This window comes from the organism of the source record quoted next, unplaced genomic scaffold (genome assembly GCF_019419815.1).
Source record: "Pyrus x bretschneideri cultivar Hongxiangsu unplaced genomic scaffold, Pyrus_bretschneideri_v1 Contig33, whole genome shotgun sequence".
In the NCBI taxonomy this organism is placed as follows: Eukaryota; Viridiplantae; Streptophyta; class Magnoliopsida; order Rosales; family Rosaceae; genus Pyrus; species Pyrus x bretschneideri.
Window position 1 is genome coordinate 808,549 of NW_025999646.1, and position 20,343 is coordinate 828,891.

The 20,343-nt window shown below is 35.0% G+C and overlaps 2 protein-coding genes and 1 long non-coding RNA gene across 3 annotated transcripts; 2 read left to right on the forward strand and 1 right to left on the reverse strand.

Annotated features, from left to right (window-relative positions):
- Positions 1 to 2,054: 2,054 nt before the first annotated feature.
- Positions 2,055 to 4,744, forward strand: LOC125480491 (pollen-specific leucine-rich repeat extensin-like protein 3). Its single transcript, XM_048591423.1, has one exon. It carries the CDS (start codon positions 2,418 to 2,420, stop codon positions 4,602 to 4,604), a length of 2,187 nt encoding a protein of 728 aa, XP_048447380.1. The 5' UTR covers positions 2,055 to 2,417; the 3' UTR covers positions 4,605 to 4,744.
- Positions 4,745 to 9,461: 4,717 nt separating this feature from the next.
- LOC125480315 lies at positions 9,462 to 10,353 on the forward strand. The gene is made up of 2 exons (XR_007260668.1): positions 9,462 to 9,646; positions 10,148 to 10,353. It is a non-coding gene; the product is annotated as an uncharacterized LOC125480315 (long non-coding RNA).
- A 1,317-nt stretch (positions 10,354 to 11,670) lies between these two features.
- On the reverse strand, positions 11,671 to 19,044 carry LOC125480314 (probable LRR receptor-like serine/threonine-protein kinase At1g07650). Its single transcript, XM_048590977.1, has 24 exons — positions 18,883 to 19,044; positions 18,482 to 18,647; positions 18,244 to 18,315; positions 18,084 to 18,152; positions 17,931 to 18,002; positions 17,750 to 17,821; positions 17,549 to 17,620; positions 17,378 to 17,449; positions 17,219 to 17,290; positions 17,014 to 17,085; positions 16,850 to 16,921; positions 16,345 to 16,413; positions 15,900 to 15,962; positions 15,618 to 15,683; positions 15,466 to 15,501; positions 15,342 to 15,376; positions 14,835 to 15,211; positions 14,413 to 14,608; positions 14,187 to 14,324; positions 13,570 to 13,688; positions 13,224 to 13,434; positions 12,902 to 13,139; positions 12,507 to 12,657; positions 11,671 to 12,296 (listed from the first exon to the last, which is right to left on the reverse strand). Exons 1-24 carry the CDS (start codon positions 19,001 to 19,003, stop codon positions 11,964 to 11,966), a joined length of 2,964 nt encoding a protein of 987 aa, XP_048446934.1. The 5' UTR covers positions 19,004 to 19,044; the 3' UTR covers positions 11,671 to 11,963.
- Between the last annotated feature and the right edge of the window lie 1,299 nt (positions 19,045 to 20,343).

The following is a 20,343-nucleotide window of genomic DNA, read 5'->3' on the forward strand; positions in this document are numbered from 1 at the left end:
TTTCAACCTCTGTGATATTATTATGGTTTTATAGGTATACACAACATATGAATTTTTTTTTTAAAACTATTTTATTTAAAAACAAACAGTACTTTCGTAGATAATTGTAAGTTTGAATATGTATAAATATTTAAAAATGTAAACTTATGTTACTGATGCATTAAATATATTCTTTGTTACCTCAAAGAGTGAAATAGGCACAAAAATTTGAAATTGGACAAGAAAATATAATTGAACTCTTAAAATTTAGCCTATGATTTTGGACCATCTAAAAACCCATTTTCGTAAAATATGTGATAATTCTATTTTTGCAAGATCTTCCCACTAAGAAAATTAATATAAATTATTTGGAAACGGTCTTACAATTTATTGAATGTCATAAGTTATTTTTTGTTGTAATTTAAGTTGGAAAACACAAAAATTAAATAAACTAGCAAGGCCTAAAATACATTTCGGAAGCCAAAACGGTTTTTTGGTTGCCAAAACATCCTTGGAATGCCCAGTAAGAATTATAACGGAGCTTACAGTGCAACAAAAATGGCACGGAAATTGATTATACTGTAGAACTTTGCAGAACCATTAAAACTTGGGAATTTTAATGAAACATTTCCGATACTGTTCACTTTTAACGAAAAACCACATTTTTATCTTTTTCTAGTATTATTCACTACACATTTATTTGTCATTTTTCATTAAAATTAAAGTTTTTTTTGAACTTTTCGTTAGTTTTTCTTTAAAACTTAAGATTATAGCTCACAATATTTGTTAAAAATACAATTGTTGAGTACTTGAGTTTTAGCATCGTTTTTGCACGCACATCACAAAAAATGTTAGGTAACGGCCTACCATTTGGTGACTCTTGTAAGTGATTTTTATAGCATTTTATGATGGAGAAATGGAAAAATCTATAATAAAATAGTGAGACTTAGAGCACATAAGTATCCAACATCAATTAAAAATTTTCAACGGCCAATGTGTAATGTTCTGCATAGGTTACGAAGTTTTTGTGCGGCGAAAATGACACAAAAATAGAATTTTCTAGAATTTAAGAAAACCGAGTAAGATGATAGCCTACAATCTTTGTGAGCGATGCTTTATTGAGTTTTCATAAGATCGTTTGCCAAAAATGTTAAAAAAAATAAAATTATAGGCCACTTGGAAACGGTTCTCCAATATAAATGTGGAATAAATAATGATGTTTAAAAAATAAACAAAGTAACTTTATATTGACGTGTAAGTACTCCATCATTTATTGATTAACACATATAATGACATTTAGCTCAAAGTGTATAGCAAAAATATGCACTGAATCATTTTGTAAAGAAAAAGAGAACCAAGAATATGAATGCTGTCAAAGCTGTTTTTGGTATTTGTTGTTCTCGACAGGTACGAATTGCAATGCATTTTTTGCTTATGCTCTCTGCATAGTAATAAGTTAAATAACCAGTTCATGACATTCTGTTGATTTACATAAAAAGCATGGCCAAAAGTTCAGTGATAATTTGGATGAAAATATTTTGTTTTTAAAAAAAATGTTTGTCCGGGGCTTGTAACTCCAGCTACTAAAAGTATTCACCTTTATAATCGAAACAGAGTCGACTTTAAAAGTGTGCAATACGTGCGACTGTATAGGACCCCGACTTTTTTAGGACCTTGAATTTTAATAACCTTTTGCGACAGTAGTACATGTTCATAAGACGCGGGAATACTAAATACAGTAGAGTTGTCAGGCTTCCATTATTTTCGAATCCCTGCCTTCATGTTTGTTATTTTTGTTATTGTTTTCCAATTGTGGTATTAGAGCGTGTTTACATAAGAAAAGTGGAATGAGAGAAATGAGAATTGCACTCATTCCAAGTTATTCAAGTGTTTAATAACACTTGGGGTTTAGGGTTGTTTCTCTCTGTCTCAATGGGCAACGACCAATATGAAAGAAGAAGATGGAGAAAAGAGATGGGAATGCTGAAAAGAGTTGGGGGATGGGTGCAGCGCGGACTTCATGAGAAAGAAAAAAGAATTGGGGGATGGGGAAGACAATCAGAAGGGAAGAAGAAGAAGAATCAAAAGTGAAGAATCAGAAGAAGATGGGAAAAAGAGATGTGGGAAATATGAAAAGAGTTGAGGGATGGGGTGCGGGCTTTACCAGAAAGAAAAAGGAATTGGAGGATGGGGAAGAAGAACATCACAGGTGAGGATTAGTTTAGGTCTAGTTGTGGTGCGATGGATTAGTTAATTCAGTCCAACAAAAAAAACTATATATACAATGCCTAATTTTAAAAAGCCAGAAAGGCAATTACTCAAGTTTGCGAATCCAACAGTGTAATTATTGCACAGCCTCTCAAGCAAACCAAACCGAACTGACCCTCCCACTCAATATAATCTCCCTCATTCACCCTTTTCTCTTCATCAGCCAAAATATGAAGGCTGTCTACTTTCTGCTTTCCTTTCTTCTCTTCTCTTCTTTCTCATCATTCTCTTCCGCTCTAACTGATGCCGAAGTGTCCTCCATTACTCGCCGCCAGCTCTTACATTTTCACGAAAGCGATGACCTACGCGATGAAAAAGAATATGAGGTTGAGTTGAACGTAACTTTCCCTCACACCAGGCTTAGATGTGCATACATTGCACTCCAAGCTTGGAAAAAGGCAATTTACTCAGACCCTCTTAAAACAACTGAGAATTGGGTTGGTGGTGATGTTTGTGCTTATAGCGGAGTGTTTTGTGCCCCGGCACTTGATGACCCCAAAATAGAGGTTGTGGCCGGCATTGATATCAACCATGCAGACATTGTAGGATACCTTCCGGTTGAATTAGGCCTGCTGAGTGACATTGCATTGTTCCACATCAACACTAACAGGTTTTGTGGTGTCATTCCCGAGAGCTTTGCTAGGTTAACTCTTCTCCACGAGCTTGATGTTAGCAACAACCAATTCGTGGGATCGTTCCCTGAAGTTGTTCTCAAAATTCCCAACCTCAAGTACCTCGACCTCAGGTTTAATGACTTTGAGGGAAAATTGCCTCCTGAGCTTTTCAACAAGGAATTGGATGCTTTGTTCTTAAACAACAACAGGTTCACATCCACCATTCCTGACACACTTGGAAACTCCCCCGTCTCGGTTCTTGTGGTCTCCAACAATCGTCTAGAAGGTTGCATTCCTCACACCATAGGAAAGATGGTGAACACCTTGAATGAGGTCATCTTCTCTAACAACAAGTTTGGTGGGTGTTTGCCTAATGAAATCGGATACCTCTCAAATGTGACGGTGTTTGATGTTAGCTCAAACACATTCAGCGGGATCATGTCAAAAAAATTCGAAGGCCTTCAAAAGGTGGAGGAGTTGAACATTGCACATAACATGCTAACCGGGTTTGTTCCTGAGTGTTTATGCAACTTGCCTAGCTTGGGAAATTTCACATTTTCCTACAACTACTTCAATGGTGAGGCCAAAGAATGTGTGCCGGTTTCTCAGAAGGACGTTGTGTTTGAAGACACAAGCAATTGCTTGCCGGATAGGCCTAAACAGAAGTCAGCAAAACAGTGTCAAGCTGTAGTGAGCAAGCCAGTGGATTGTAGTAAGGCAAAGTGTGGAGGTGGACCAGGACCTTCAAAACCTTCCCTTCCTACGCCAAAACTGCAACCACCTATTCACTCTCCACCACCACATGTACAAATGCCGCCATTCCCTGCACCTTCAGGTCAAAGTCCAGTTGTTCCAATTCACCCTAAGTCACCACTGGTTCATTCGCCGCCACCACCACCACCAGTCCATTCTCCTCCACCACCTGTAGCAACACCACCATCACCCGCATCTATAGGGCAAAGTCCCGTTGTTCCAATTCAACCTAAATCACCCCTACCACTAAGGAAAACTCCTCCACCACCATTAGTCAACTCACCCCCACCACCAATTCACTCTCCCCCACCACCAGTGCATTCACCCCCACCACCGGTCCACTCACCCCCACCACTAGTCCATTCTCCGCAACCACCAGTTCACTCATCCCCACCACTAGTCCAGTTACCTCCACCACCAATCCATTCTCCTCCACCCCAAGTTTACTCTCCTCCACCACCAGTCCACTCTCCACCTCCCCCTGTACAGTCACCTTCACCACCAGTCCACTCTCTTCCACCACTTGTGCACTCACCCCCACCACCAGTCCACTCACTGCCGTCGCCAATCCATTCTCCACCCCCACCAATCCACTCTCCACCTCCCCCTGTACAGTCATCTTCACCACCAGTCCACTCTCTTCCACCACCTATGCACTCACCCCCACCACCAGTCCACTCACCACCGTCACCAATCCACTCTCCACCACCTGTGCACTCTCCGCCACCACCATTCCACTCTCCACCACCACCTGTGCACTCTCTGCCATCGCCAGTGCACTCTCCACCCCCACCTGTGCACTCACCCCCACTACCAGTTCACTCACCTCCACCACCTGTTAACTCACCACCACCGCCTTCTCCTTGTCCTTCTCCTTCACCTCCTCCCTCCGTTTTCTCACCGCCTCCTCCAGAGCTCAGCTTTGTCCTGCCACCTACCTTCGGCTTCCAATACTCCTCTCCACCTCCACCAATGTTCCCAGGATACTAAGCACTCTACATTGCGACTCTTATTTTTATAAATTTTACAGTCTCAGAGAAATACACTTACCACTTTTAGTTAATTATAGCCTGTACTTCATGACATCAAAGTGTATGTAAATCTTCTGCATATGCTTGCTTGTTTCAATAAAAAACATTCTTGGCAAACTTTGCATTTATTTTTAGTTTGCCTTATTTCTTTCATTTAATTCTTTTCGACGTGGATGAATGAAATTGTCAATCAGATCCAATAACAAATTTTAATATAATTAAAGTTACAAATATTAGAATGTAAACGCCATGAACTGTAACTCGCCAATGTTTGGGATTTGTTATAATTTTCATAGCTGCACATAAACATAATGGATTAGAAGAACTTAACACTCGTTAAAAAATGACCATCTGTCTGACGCACTTATGAGTATGAATATGATGATTTGACCATCAAGAATCAAAATTTACCGGATACAAATCTTGGACAGACGAGTGGGAAGAGGGAATTGCCGTTGGATCAGATAAATAAATTAAGCTTTCTGTCTCGCACGCACTCCGACTGTTAGACTCGTCTCTAAAGGACGCAAACCTCATTTCATCACCGTAAATACATGGATTTATGTTCAGTTCATGAACTATAGCTCGACCTTCAAGCATGCTCACTACTGCAGACATTGTAGGTCTTAATGCCAGTGCTGGGTTAGTGCATAGTATAGCGACCTTAATCAGTCTCATTGCCTGTTCCTTGTTAAAGTCAGAGCCCAACTTTGGATCGACCAGCTCCATCAGATTTCCAGTCTGTTGTAAAACAAAAGCCTGCAATATACAAAAGACCCTGGAGATGAACAAAAAAATGAAAAAAACTTCCACAAGAAATGTCTTGATTGTTGTTTTATATTGCTGCATGGGTCGCTGAAATTCCAGTCCTCTTTATTCAGTTGCGCAGCTATTTCTCGGAGTGCTTCCACTGCCATTACAAACACCAAATTTCCATACACCAAAACAAAAATAAAAACTTATGAACAGGTTAAAAGTTTTTTGACAATCAAAAATGCTTTTGACTTGCAGAAGCACTAACAAAAATTTTGACGTGTTTCTAATAAGAAAAATAGATACAATCTCAAAAACACTTATGAGTAAAAGTGTTATATACAAAAGCAATCCTAACAAGTTTTAAAGTAGTAGAAAACGGAAATTTTACCCATGAGAAATTTTAAAATCCTAATAAATTCTGAAATGATAGAATTTAAAATGACGATGCGGTAGGATCTGTTTGTGATTTAATACTTAGAAAGCACTTTTTTTTTAAATGTTTGCGACTATTTGAGCGTGGCTCAATACTACGTATTACATGGATGAGTTGTTAGATTTGATTTTCATAACTATAGATCTTTTATTTTCAATCTTGGACATTCATTTTTCCTATCATTAATTGTATGGCTGCTGAAGAAAATTGTTTTCTTCATAAGTGGTTTTGCTTTTACTAGAAGATTTTTGAGAGTTGTATTGAACCAGGTTGCTCACCACCCTTAGCTGGTGGTTATGCTCACCATCCTACTTATTATCATTAAATGAGTTTAAATTTTGAGGTTTGTATCTATTCACTACGCAAATTTTGAAATTTAAACTCATGCGAAGGTGATAAATAGAGTGGTGAACATCACTTGAAATTGGTGAGCAAATATATATATTTCCCCTAATGGTATAGAAATTGTGAAGTTTATTATTTGGCTAAAGTGTAATAGAATTTAAGGAGAAATTTAATAACTCAAGTCCTGCAATGTTGTGATGGGATTTTTCGAGATTCTACTAGTTATTTTCTTGGTGGTTTCTTCTTAAGCTTGGGGCATCATACTTCTTTCTACGTAGAACTTCATGTTGTCATCCTAGCTATGGAGTTAGCTCATGCACTGGAATTGGCAAAATTTATGGCTATGAAAGTGACTCTTCTAGTATGATATCTTGCTTTCCTTCTGATCCTTGTCTCCTCCTTGGTCTCTTCGAACTCATTGGAAAAATTTTGTTTCCTGGTTGCAGCACATAATCCCCCTCCCCTCGGGCCCCCTTTCTTGTATTTTCTTATTTGAGAGAGATAAGATTTATGTGTTTTTCTCTTTTTTTTTTTTTTTTTTTTTTGTATCTTTTTTTTTTCAAGAAGGATAAGGTTTATACTCTACCTTTGTTTTTTTATTTTATTTTGCTTGCTTTATAAGAATAAGGTTTATATTCCTCTGACTAGATATAATTTTTTTTCTTCATATGAATACAATTTCTTCATACGGCCGAGGTTCTCCAACAAAAAAAAAAAAAAACGAAATTTAATTCCATCTTTTAAGCGACACCAATATAAATGAGTCGTCGTGGGATGGGGTCCAATTGAGGCGGCGTTGGTGGTGGGACAGTGGCTGCAACGTTGGTAGCGGTGGCGAGGGGGTTTAAACTCGTGAGGTAGTACTGGTACTTGATTAATTGTTTGTTTCTTCTTTGAAATTTTCACTCTTGAATTTTATGACCTCAAAATTATTTTTTTCATGCAAAATTTCTAGAACTTTTTGTTTGGGAATCCAAACAAGGATTTGGTGCATGTTGATCTAACTTTTGTTCCAAATTTATTTCAACATAAATGATTTTAGAGATTTTGAAATCAATTACATATTTTGAAAAATGTAAAAATTGAAATTAATTACTAAACAAGTTCTAAAAAATAAAACATGGGGATGTTTTCATATAGATGATTTTGTTTTTTAATTTCGTTGATTAAATATTTGTTCATTTTAAGAATTTGATTAAATATTTTTTCCACAATTTTATTAAAGGTACGATTGACTATCTATAATATTGGTACACTTGATTTTACGGTAATTTGAATTTCTGGTACATTTTGTTCTTGGTATTATTTAGAATCTAAATGTACAAAAAGTTGACGTTTATTTTCAAATGTACCACAAGTTTTAAAATTTTAACAAATTAATGAAGTTTCCTATGAAAGTATTAATGACGTTTTTTTAATGAACGAAGAGACTAATTAAATATAATAACAGAAATAAAAATTTACTCTTTTTTTAATGATAATGAGAAATTAGTTAAATTAATATTTTTAATAAAGTCACAATTTTAAAATTCACTAAATTGTAAAAAAATTAGTTGTTAGCTGGTGGATATATATTAAATAAATAAAAAATGTTGAGTTGGCAATTGATCAGAGATCTTAATTAAATTTTGTAAAGAAACAGATATTTAGTCTAAATAAGTTAGAAAATATAGGGGATTCTAGTTACTCCAAAAAAATATTCACTTTGCAAAAAAAGATGAAAATAAAAACAAGAAAAATAAAGACTTTGACAATTAAAAAAAAAACTAAAAATGAAGACTAAATGATTATCAAACATCTCGTAAAATTAGCTACTTAAGAAAAATTGCTTACCTTCATCATCTGCAAGAGTCCCCACCTGTGCTTGGGATTTGATTGGTTCAGTGCACATAAGCACTGTGAGTACAACAACATAGCTGAAGAGGATGATTGGCAGCTTTGAAATAATATTACGACTTTCCGTCATGTTTCCTCACCACGCACTTTACAGTTTACATTCGATGAGCTCTGCTGGCTATATATGTCGGCAGAGCCCTTATAATATCAACCTTGACCTTAACTTTTCTTTTATTAATTAAGTAATCTTTAGTTAATCGTACGTGCTTATTAGAAAAATACAAGTTGTTTGCTGTATACTAATTGGCAAGCAGATGAAGATATAGGAATTTCTACGTTACTATCTTACATTATTATCAGCTGTTGGTTTTGATTCTTGTGAACTAATTGACAAGCAGAACTGGATTAGTCAAGTTTGAATAAGACCATTATTATTATTCACGCACGCGTCATTCAAACTTCAAAATTAGACGTCTTCTATGTATGTCCAATTAGAATTGATATATACAGGGAATGAGGACAATTTTCTCTAAAACTGCCTATTATAATTATCTCGTACCAAGTAAAGTCAAGTTATATCGAATGTTTGACGTGTACTGCCAATGCGGTGGCTCGTCGCCGGGCTATGTTTGCTTTATATATTTAAGGGTTCTTTAGATATAAGCTCATGCAACATTTATTTCTTTAATAAAAAGTGGAGGGATGGGGGGTTTTATATAAAAATGTTAGTGAAGAGGTTGCATTTTGGTTTAGTTGGAATCTCTATTCATCATCCATGAGAGAATTATTAAGGTTTAAGGTAATGACAGCCAGTAATAAGTTATATGACCCGTGCAGAAGAAATTTTCTAACTCCTCAATACTCTTTGAATGATAGATTTAAGGTAATGACAGCCAATAATAGGTTTAGTTGGAATCTCTCTTCATCATGCATGACAAATTTATGATTGGAAATTCTAACTCTTCGCTACTCTGTGAGTTCCCTAGTCTATTTCGTGGATCTTGAATGAACTCTTGAATAGACATTATTATGGTTGGTTGTTTTTTTTTTTTCTTTCACAGAACCAACCCCTTGGCCAATGCTTCCAATTTGAAATCACTAAACCAACCATTTCTCTCCTATCTCAAAGACAGGAAAAAAAAAAACAACCAACCATTGTTTACGAATAATGTTTATCCAAGAGTTCATTCAAGATCCATAAAATAGACTAGGGAACTAAAAGAGTATTGAGGAGTTAGAATTTCCCTAAACCCTATATATGCTATGAAATAATGGTTTGTGTTATTTATTTGTATGCTACATCATAACTTTTATGTGCTATCAAACAACGGTTTGTAAGTCGAACACTTTCTTGTAATGAGGTATGTATTGATTATTATACATGCTTTGTAATTTGGATTTGGATATTTTCCCCATAGGTATGAGGGTTAGAAGAAGTACGGAGAATGATCTGTCATCTCTTTTGTAGCAATCCATGTCTCCGCAGCAAGCCTTCTTCCCACGTACCTATATGGAGAGGGTGTAAATGCCTGCCAATACGGAGAGAGGGTTCACAATCACATGTCAATATTTTAAGAGGCGAGACTTTGATTTGAACGCCCTGATCAAACTACAATTCCTCCTATCAAAGTGTAAGACACCTCTCGTTTAATATCACTATTTGTGAAAGTATTTTACGATTACGAAGCCACTGACCTTACAAATTGTGTATTCTCAATGTTTCTCAATATCTCTCTCAATTCGAAAATTCAGGATTTGAATTCATGTCCTTTAATTGAATCCTCCTACATTGAATTGATTTATGCTAAAGATTTCATTTCATTTGGAATTTAGTTATTCACCATGTAAGAGGATCGCCGCTAAGTATCCATGACTAAATGGTTAAAGCGCCAAACTCATAATTGTCCCACGTATCTATATTGTCATTGTGCATTTTATGGAACCTTTTCTTAGCAAAGCCTTTTCTTTTCTTTCTAAGTTGAAAGTATTACAGTTGTGGAAATCGTTTAGAGAAAATAGTGTTGTTATCCAAAAAGAACAGAGAAAAACGTACAGCAAGTCTGCAATACAACGATTTATGTCCCACCACCTCCTCTGAATTCTACCTGTTTGGTCATGTTTTCACATTTTAGGTGATGGAGCATCCTCAAACCGTTTAATTAAGTAAGGTGGTGCAGGCAAATAATTCTTTCCAAGAGTCTGTTGTTACCAAGGCCGACCCCTCAAAGACAATTCGGCAGTGGAGGGATCTTCAAGAGTACATAAATGTGATGTACAATAGCAAGCTGCTAATGGTTAGTGAATTTGTATTTCAAATTCTCTGTTAAGTGTTTTAATGTTTAGTTCTAGAGTGACGCAAATGACAACAAAATATTCTCCTGAGTTTATTAACAAGTAAGCTTGCTAGAAACCCTTGTTGCATGAAAGCCTTAGCGGCCCTCATTTATAATTTTAGTGGAGAAGACTTCTTATCAATTTGTTGGACATGAAACAAATGCCTGCAATATGAGAAAAAAGCTTCCATGTCAGTGTCCATTTAGAAGAGATAGCAAAAAGGTTTTCTAGCAAGCTGACTTGTTAGTTTTAATAATTTATGCAAGTAGCCAACTCCCAAATAATGGTTCAAACAAGCAAACATATTAGCCGAAAACCTACGCTGAAATTTTAAATGAGGGTTGATAAGAGTTTCTAGCAAGTTGACTCGTTGATTAACTCGAGAAAATATTTTGCTATTATTTGGGAGAGTTTTGCCGGAAATAATGGATGAGTACATTGGTGTGCAAGTTTTGAAGTTATAGGGGGTAGAGATAAAAACACCAATGTTTATTTTTATTTATTTTCTTATTCTTTTATTAAAAAGGGTTATTTCAAACAAACTTGTTCGAGAGAGAGAAAGAAAAAAAAAAGTGATGAAATTATTTTGCATGTATCTATTAGGCACATTTTGTTAAAATTATATATATGCATACAAATAATTTATCTATATTTTTATGTAAAATAATATGTGATTAATTAATTTTGAATCAATTGGCTAAAAACATTTATTTATTTTGTAGGTAAATTACTTTTCATGTGATATTACATATATACTAGCCACATTTTGTTATTATTATATAGAGTGTGCAATCAATCGACATTCTTTTATTTTGTAGGTAAATTATTTTGCATGTAGGTAATTTACCTATGTTATATTTAAAATATTGATAATTTTGAATAAAAATAATTTTTTTTTTATATTTGTAGGATATACTAATTTACTTGTTAGCATCATGTGAAAACAACTAAATAAGGAACATTGGTATCATGTAAATTTTTTTTATTAAATTCATGGGAATCATGACATTAAAATTTTTTTTTTTCCAGATCCCCATAAGGTATTTGAAGATATTTAATTGAATGAAATAATGTAAAATAAATGTAGATAATAAGCGAGAGACCCAAAGTAAGTGTTATTAGGAGTAATTTAGACATCCAAAAATACAAATTTTGCCAAGTCATACTTAATTATGGATATTGCTTAGTTGGAGCCTAGTCATTGAATTTTTGTCAGAGAAATTTATCATGATCAATTTTAGTTAAAAAAAAATTGAATTTCAAGAAGTGTACACGAGCCTCAGATTATCATGCTTCGCCTGCTGGTTGTATTCTACCTTAATTTAGCATGAATTTCTATCGTTTTCCATAAATAAAAAAAAAATGATGTTCGGGCACCATCATGCGATCTACTACCACCATTATGTTATACACGTTATATGCAGATGCTATGATCAATAAAAACCATAAAGTAGTTGATGTTACCCTCTTCATACTGTACAAGCTTGTATAGCAGCAGTCTCTAGTGAAGTTGCGCTTTTATTTTGGTACGAGTACCTGCCTTCAGTGGCAGAGTACCCGGCCATACTGTTCTTAATTTTACCGTAGAGAATCAGTATCAACTGCGTAGATATCCTAGACAGACGATGAGGTAGAGGCGGTCCATTTTGCATCGGATGAATAAGGTAAGGTTCGCGTGCTCTGTTCAGTATAAGTATCAGAGTCCTCCGAGAAGGCCAATCTCAACTCATCACCATAAATACTGGGGTTTATCTTCACCTCCTGAACAAGAGTTTGGCCTTCAAGCATGCTCACTACTGCGGACATAGAAGGTCTTAGTGCTGGTGATGGATTGGCGCATAGTAGAGCTACCTTTATCATTCGCATTGCCTCTTCCTTATTGAACTCAGACCCCAACTTTCGATCCACCAGCTTCATCAGATGTCCATTTTGTTGCAAGACAAGGGCCTGCGGCATTGAGAAAAAATGCAGAAGGAATGATGAAAAATTGTAAACATTTCAAGAACAAAATGAAAAGCCACGTTTCTTAATTCTTCATTCTATTTTACAAATCAGGTGGAGCCAAACAATTTGCTTATGTTGGAAAATCAGTTCTACGGAAAGCACCCTGGTTTCCTATATACTTCATGGACTAAACGAATGCGACAAAGATCTTACCCAATCAAGAAGGCAGACAAAATTCTCATTTGGACGATATTTGATGTTGTTTTTTCCAGATACGAGTTCCAATGCAACGACCCCAAAACTGTAAACATCTGCTTTGTCACTCAAATAGCCCCATAACGCGTACTCTGGAGCCATGTATCCTCTGCACATTAACAACTTCTGTTAGCATCCATGAAGATGCCATTCAACGAATTTTATGTACATTCATTATATTAAGTTCAGTGATGTTTTGAAATACACTTTTGCAATTAATACATCTATTACAAATAAAAGCTTTTCTTTAAAAAGAAGATTGAATAATAAAAAAAAAGCTGTCTAAACTAAGAAAGTAAAAAAAGCAAAATAGAAACCACAATGATTGATAGAGCAAAGCGAAGGTTACTCACATAGTTCCAGCAACTCTGGTGCTAATATGGGTCTTCTCCTCTTCGTCCAGCTTAGCTAAACCAAAGTCGGATATCTTAGGGTTAAGGTCCCGGTCAAGTAGTATATTGTTTGTTTTGATATCTCTATGAACAATTTTTAGAGTCGACTCCTCATGCAGGAAAGCCAGACCTCTTGCAATGCCAAGACATATTTTCTGCCTTTTATTCCAGTCCAATTTCTTTAGGCCTTCGTCCGGGCCTGAAATTAACAGAGAACTTAAGAATATTTATGAAACTAATTATAAGATACGGAAGTATTGCACTTCCAGATTGTCCAACTTACCAAACAAAATATGGGCAAGGCTATTGTTCTCCATATATTCGTATACCAAAAATAACTGATTTCCTTCAATGCAGCATCCATACAATTTCACAAGATTTGGGTGTTGTAAGGCAGAAATCATGCCTATTTCATTCACAAACTCACGATTTCCTTGCTTTGATTTTGAAGAAAGTTGCTTAACTGCAATAAAAGTGCCATCTAGTAATTCGCCCTGCAGTTTGAAATATAACACATTTGAGGAATATAGGTCAACCATAATAGTCTCTTAAGTGTGATACACCATGGCATTCAAAACAAAAGAAAAGTTCTGACAAATATAGGGAAACAAAAAGGAGTCACGGAATACCTTGTAAACAGCTCCAAAGCCACCTTCCCCAAGCTTGTTGGCAGTATCGAAGTTGTTAGTTGCAGCTTTAAGTTGCTTGAATTTAAAGAAACCAGTTTGCAGATCTAATCCCATGAGATCTGTTCATGTTGAAAGGTTAACATATTGAAATATCTACGCACTGAGAATTGAGAGGGCAAGTGAACAACTAGAGGTAGGACAAAAGTTGAATTTGCACTTATAACAGGTTTACAACAAGGGCCGGCATTAAACCCCTCTGAGTTTTAGCATATTGGTGAACTGTCAAATTCCATCAGATTCGTGCATGCATGATTTGATGATGAAATTATTTTAGAACTGGGATTAAATTTAAGTTAGAATTGTAATTGGAAACATTAGAGGCTAATGATTTAATTAAATGTAAATTTAGTAATTCTAAGAATAAGATTTCCGATCCTCTGCAGTGTTCAACCATGCAGCTGACTTTCGTTGATAAGTTAAATCTTTAATGATTCAGCATACTGATAGGTGTGACCAGTGTACAATCCCTTTTGAAAATTCTTACTGTAGCAAGTAGAAATATGAATAACTTTCGACTTTTCTAAATCAAAAAAGGACCTATACGGTATTGTCTGTACCTTGTTCCCTGGTTGTCCTGCTTCTGAAACAGCCTTTCCACCAAAGAATGCCCAAAATCAAGAAAATGAGGAATAATGGTGAAACAACTCCAATCACAATGAATTTCTTCCTTTTGCTATCATCAGGGGGGTTGAAATCTGGAATAAGTGACAAGGACAGTGACAATAAGAGAACAGTAAATTTCTACAGGATTCTATAAAGAGAAACTTATACGTTACTACTTACCAGACTGCACTGAGATAGCTGATATCAGAGAACCATAGATTCCTCTTTTTGGAACATTTGTTGTCCCTTTCCCCGCCCACTGTAATCGGATTTCTAAAGTCTTAACACTAACAACTGCTTTAAATACCTTAATCACTTCCTTATCAACCCCTTGTGCTTCCTTTTCAATATCAAAATCCTCCAAAACCAGTTGTTCCTGCATTAAATAATTTACTCAGTCAAGTAGAAAAATAATAAAGAGGGGGAGCGGTTAAGAAAAATTGTAAAAAAGGTATGACGAGTTGTGGATCGCTGGTTCATCTTTGTGTGTGAAAACTGAAAAGACAAGGAAGAGTCAAAACTATCCAAATGGTTAAAACCAAAATGATAAAAAAAATGTTTAACTATTTTTCCAGAGCCAAAAAAGCACTGCGAATGACTACCTGGATATAAACGTTAAAAACACGTCTTCCGACACCATAATAAGACCTGTTGTCTCTGAGAACTATTTCTGCAAAGTGTAGTTTCACAGTGTAATTTCCATTTGCTAAGCAACGAGCATAATATGTGAGAGAAAGAGGAGACAGTCGTGCAGTTTTGTACAATTCAGAGTTGTTCATTCTGAGTATTGAAACATTATTTGCTATGTAGTCACTGTCAGAGCTCCAAACATCTGCAAAATCACCAGTACTACTAAATCCCCAATTTGCTGAGTTCTGAAAAAACTTTGCTGCACCTCCTGAGGCATTGTCTTCCTCATACTTGATGTTTCCAATGGTGGTTTGGTTTCCACCACAATTTATATGCAACGAGTACCGATCTGTACAGAGAAGATCACAAAGAAAGTATAAGCTTTAAGAACTTAAAACAATGCTTTGTAACATTTTCACTTCATATGAACACAAATTTACTCCTCAATCTGGATTTAATTCTACAACAAACTTAACTACCTTTTGAACATGGAAGGAGGCAATTGCTAAGTATCCTACAATATGAAAAATAAACATTAGCTTCTTAACTTAATTAGAAGAAATGAAAAGTCTTCGCATGAAGCTCAAGAAGTTAGAAGCATACGCATTGTTCCGACTGTAAAAACTTCTGAACAAATTGCTGATGCAAAACGGATTATAAAATGTTAGATTCATCTATTTAGAAAGTCAAAAAAAGTAATGCAAGCTTATCTCAAGGACATACATAAGAAGAAAGGGAAAAACAGTTATGCTCACAAGGTCTCTCGACAAGAATTTGGGACAGAATTCTGAGAAAAATTATTGTAAGAAAGATCTATATTGCTGCACAAAACACAAAGTTCTATGTTAACTTGGAATTTCAGTAAAATCAATATCAGAATATTTTGGTATAACTTGTAAATAATATAATTACTTGTTATAATTCAATAGTCTGCATATCATCGGAGTAATGAAAATGATAAAGCAGAAGCAGAACATATAAGATTCAGAATGACGAAGTAGAAAAAATATGTAAGATTCTGGTATGAAGAAACATACTAGCGACTGTCTCTGTTTTTTATCCAATCTGGAAGACCAGTAAGCAAGTTACTTGTCAGATATCTGATCAGTGAGCAATATAGAACAGATGTCAATGAACGTTTATGTGTAAAAATACTGTTTCAAAATACAAAGAAAGACGGGAAACTTAAAAGTGTTTATTAGGCCTTTCCCTTGGTACAACTATGATTCCTAGCGAGAGTATGGTTAAAGATAACTTTAAAAGTGCACTCGTTCTCATCTTTCTTATCTTTTTTCTGGTAAATGAGAACCAGAACTGCACTCGTTCTCATTTGATCAGGATGTGCATTATCCGAAATTAAGCTCCATGATAACATCAAAACGACAACTTTAAAAGTTAAATCATGACATATGTAGGAGCCAAGGGAAAGGCCTCCATGCATCATTAGGTGTGCTAGCTACCCTTATGAATTGCAGTCCTTACATTGTGGCCAATTGCATAATATTTGCAAAATTTGGAATGCTCCCTTCCAGTCTGTTGAAACTAAGATCTCTGCAAATAAATACGTAAACAAATAATAAGAAGGCATGGAATGGAGGTGATACTGTGAACACGGAAGCAAGTTTTTTAAATGGAAATTAAGTAAATTTTAAAAACATAAATTAATCAACCAGCATGAAGACTGTCAGTGTGAAAAATAAACAAATCACTGTCCGTACACCACATTCAAAGTTGGGTTAAGAACAAATTTAGAATGTGAAGCTTGACTGAAAGGTACATGTTTTAAAGCTTGTTACGTTTAAGGCCAAGCAAAAGTTTTGAGTCCATAAATCTGAAACATGACCAAATTTTCGTATGAAATATGTTCAGAAAGTTATCGGTTTGTTATACAACATTGGTAATAATCCAGAGATATAGTGTAAAACTAATTATTAAGAGCTGCATGTCGTGAAAAAAATGAAGAATGAATACAAGATAGAAGAATTACAAAACAGTCAGACTTGTCATGGTAGAGATATATTCAGGGATTTCTCCTGTTATATTGCAGCTCCTTAACATCCTGCAATTTGAGCAACCGGTATTAGGAAAGTAGTTTTCAACTGCATGTGTTATGCTAATAGAAAAATATATAAAACGTAAAATATGGCTCACAATTTATTCATGCCCGTCATGTTTGATAAGTTTGGAAAAGCTGAACTCTCACCGCTTAAGTCGCTAATCCTTCTGCAAAAGGTTAAGCATGACAACTTGTTGGAATACAAGTATCTCCATAAATCCATTTTTCTCTTTAAATTAGAAAAGGGACTCAAGGAGATCATGCAAATTAAGATAACTGAGAGCTTAAAAGGGGACTCACAGGTCTGTCAGATTATTCAATGCAGAGAGACTAGATGGAAGGGGCCCTTCAAAACCACTCGCTTCCATCTCTCTGTAAACAACGTAGTTGATGGATTTAGGATTGCACATGAAAATATTTCAGTTGAGAATTTAAAGTGCACTAGAAAAGATCTCTTACAAGGACTGTAGGTCTTTCCAACTTTGAAAGTAGTCGGGTATTCTTCCAGTGAAGTTGTTACTGCCAATCTCACTGTAAATAATGCCACAAAAAGCAGAAAGATTGAATGACATAAATCTTAAGTATTTCATGGAACGAACCTAAATTATTTAAGGTAGTCATATCACTTACAGTACTTTTAATTTGGTCATATTTGTGAGGGCCAAAGGCAGCTCACCAGTGAGATTGTTAGCACGAAGATAGCTGTAGTTACCCATGGCAAAGCAAGAGCCAATCCGTTGTCAATTGACATATTTACTAGCTTATGAAAATCCAATAAAATTAAAATATAAACATATAGAGTTACAAAGGAAGATAAAATAGCAAACTGACAGAATCTCCATGTTAACCAAATTGCCCAACTCCGCGGGAACAGTTCCAGAAAATAAGTTGCTCTCCAGGCCCCTGAAAAAAAAAAGCCTTGTCAAGTTCATATCCAAATCAAACAAATTGGTGCACCAAACTAACTATTCTGAATGAGGTGACAGAAGTGAAAGAAACATTCAATGCATACAGAGCTTGGAGAGTAGTCATGCTTCCCAAATAGCTAGGAATAGGTCCTGATAAGTTGTTCACACTGACAACCCTGCACTGGGCATGACATTAGTTCAATAAATGGCACGCGAGTTTATCATCAACCTCAAACAAAAGTCTAGAAGTCGCTTACAGAAATTCCAACTTCGTAGAATTCCATTCGCGTGGTATTGAACCGCTAAGGTCATTCTGGCCCAAATTACTAGGATCAAGAAAAAAAGTGCTATTAGACAGAAGCTTAATAGATTTGTGATGGGAGAAACTAAAACAAAACAGTGGAAATATCTTCATACACTTGCTTAATGTAAGGCAGCTTCGACAGTGCTGGCGGAAGCACACCATCAAGGTCTTGTCCCATCAGAAACCTGCGTGATAAGGATCCACAACTTCTAGGTATGTGCTAAAAATCACAATCTCTTACAACTTGATAGACAAAAACCTTTATGCACTTGCAGTTGTAGCATTGGCCAACAACCATCACAAGCAATTTAGAGCAAAAATTATAAACTACGGCTTGTAAAAAGTGCATACATGCTTTCGATATGGCATACATTGCCAGAGAAAGAGCAGTTGCAGACGAGAGTGTTGTTGTACTGATCCGCATGCGGGATTGAAATAGTCGGAATATTGCTACAAGGATCACTAAAATTCCAATCCTTTTTATTCAATTGCACAGCTATTTCACGAAGTGCTTCCACTGCCACACCCAAATACACAGAAACACAATCTCAAAATCACTTTTCACAGAAGCAAGTAATGGATAAGATAATGTTTCTTCCTTTCTAGTAAGTCCAATAAATATATGTTACTTCCACCATAAATATACAATTTTCATTTTTCAGATGAACAATCCAATTCCAGCAACTAAAATTTCAATCACTTCACACATATTAAACATCAAAACTAAAGATTTCAAAAGTGAGAGCCTATACCTTCATCATCTGCAAGAGTGCCCACCTGTTCCTGGGATTTGATTGGCTCAATGCAGATAAGCACTGTGAGTAGAACAACACAGCAGAAGAACAACTTTGAAAGATTTTGACTTGCTGCCATTTTTATTCACATTCCATGGAGCTCTGCAGCCTCTGCCAGCAGGCTCTTATATATAAGTCATAATTATTGATCCTAAAATGGAATAAATAATAATACGGCTGGCTTGATATGAAAATATGGTATAAAAATATAGTATGAATATTATTACTCTAATTCAATGATATGACTGTTCATATTAAATATCATCTAAGATAATATGAAAATATAATACAAAACATGATATGAATAGCATTACTCGGCCGACGACCTTAACTTTTGTAGGTTCAAAAACTTATGTGTAACATGGACCCATCCTGTAATATCATTGGTTCAAAAAATAAAAAATAGATTCACATGTTTATTCCCAGCCCTATGTGAACTGTTTACTCAAATTAAGGTCATTTTAGTTTAAGGAATTGTTATTAGCATTTCAAAATTCTCATTTAATACTTCAAATTTTTTATATTTAGAAAAAAAATACACTTGTGAGGAGTGTAGAATAAAATTTCTGAAGTACCAATAACACTTTTCATATTTTAAGAGAAACAAAATATTATTAGGCGAAAAAGCTCAAGTACAAATAAAGTCGCAAAAAAAAAAAAATGTCTGAATTAAATTTAGAGAAATGCTAAGAGAATTTATTTAAAGTTGGAATCTTTATGTATTTTTTGTTATTTCACAATTTAATATAAATTTCATGCTAACATTACAAAATTATGTGAAAAATATAAGATAATAAAATATCTATAAAGAATTCTACTTTGAAGAAGAAGAAAAAAAAACCTTTACGAAATTATTAGTTTATGTCTTTTCTTCTCATTAACTTGGGTAGGTTCATGAATAATTAGAACTACTTTACTCATTGACTAGTTTTTTTTCTAGATTACTTTACTCATTTATTAGTCTTTTTCTTTGTCAATATTGATTTGTCCTTAATTTGTATTAAAATGTAAAGTTGTGATTTTAACACGTGTTGACGGACTTAAGATTAGAACGACTTTTAACTTTTGGACTTTCTGGAGAGAGACGTACACAAGTGAACAGTTGACAGATCGCAGACAACTCATAGGTGTCAGACAAAGACGTGTTGAATGGGGCTCTAGAAAGACTAGAATATAAAAATAGAATTGCCTATTGGATCTAATAGTATTTTTCTTTATTGATAAATTAAAGGTTTTAGATTTAATTCTTGTTAAAGACGAATTTAAATTATATTATTATTAACACATGATGAGGTTCAGTTCATTTCTTTTCTCTTTAATGTAGATAATATCATTTGTTAAAAAATATATACCTATTATGTTAAAAAATATATATATATATATTTGTAAAAATAGAATTAAAAAGGGAAAAATCATGTC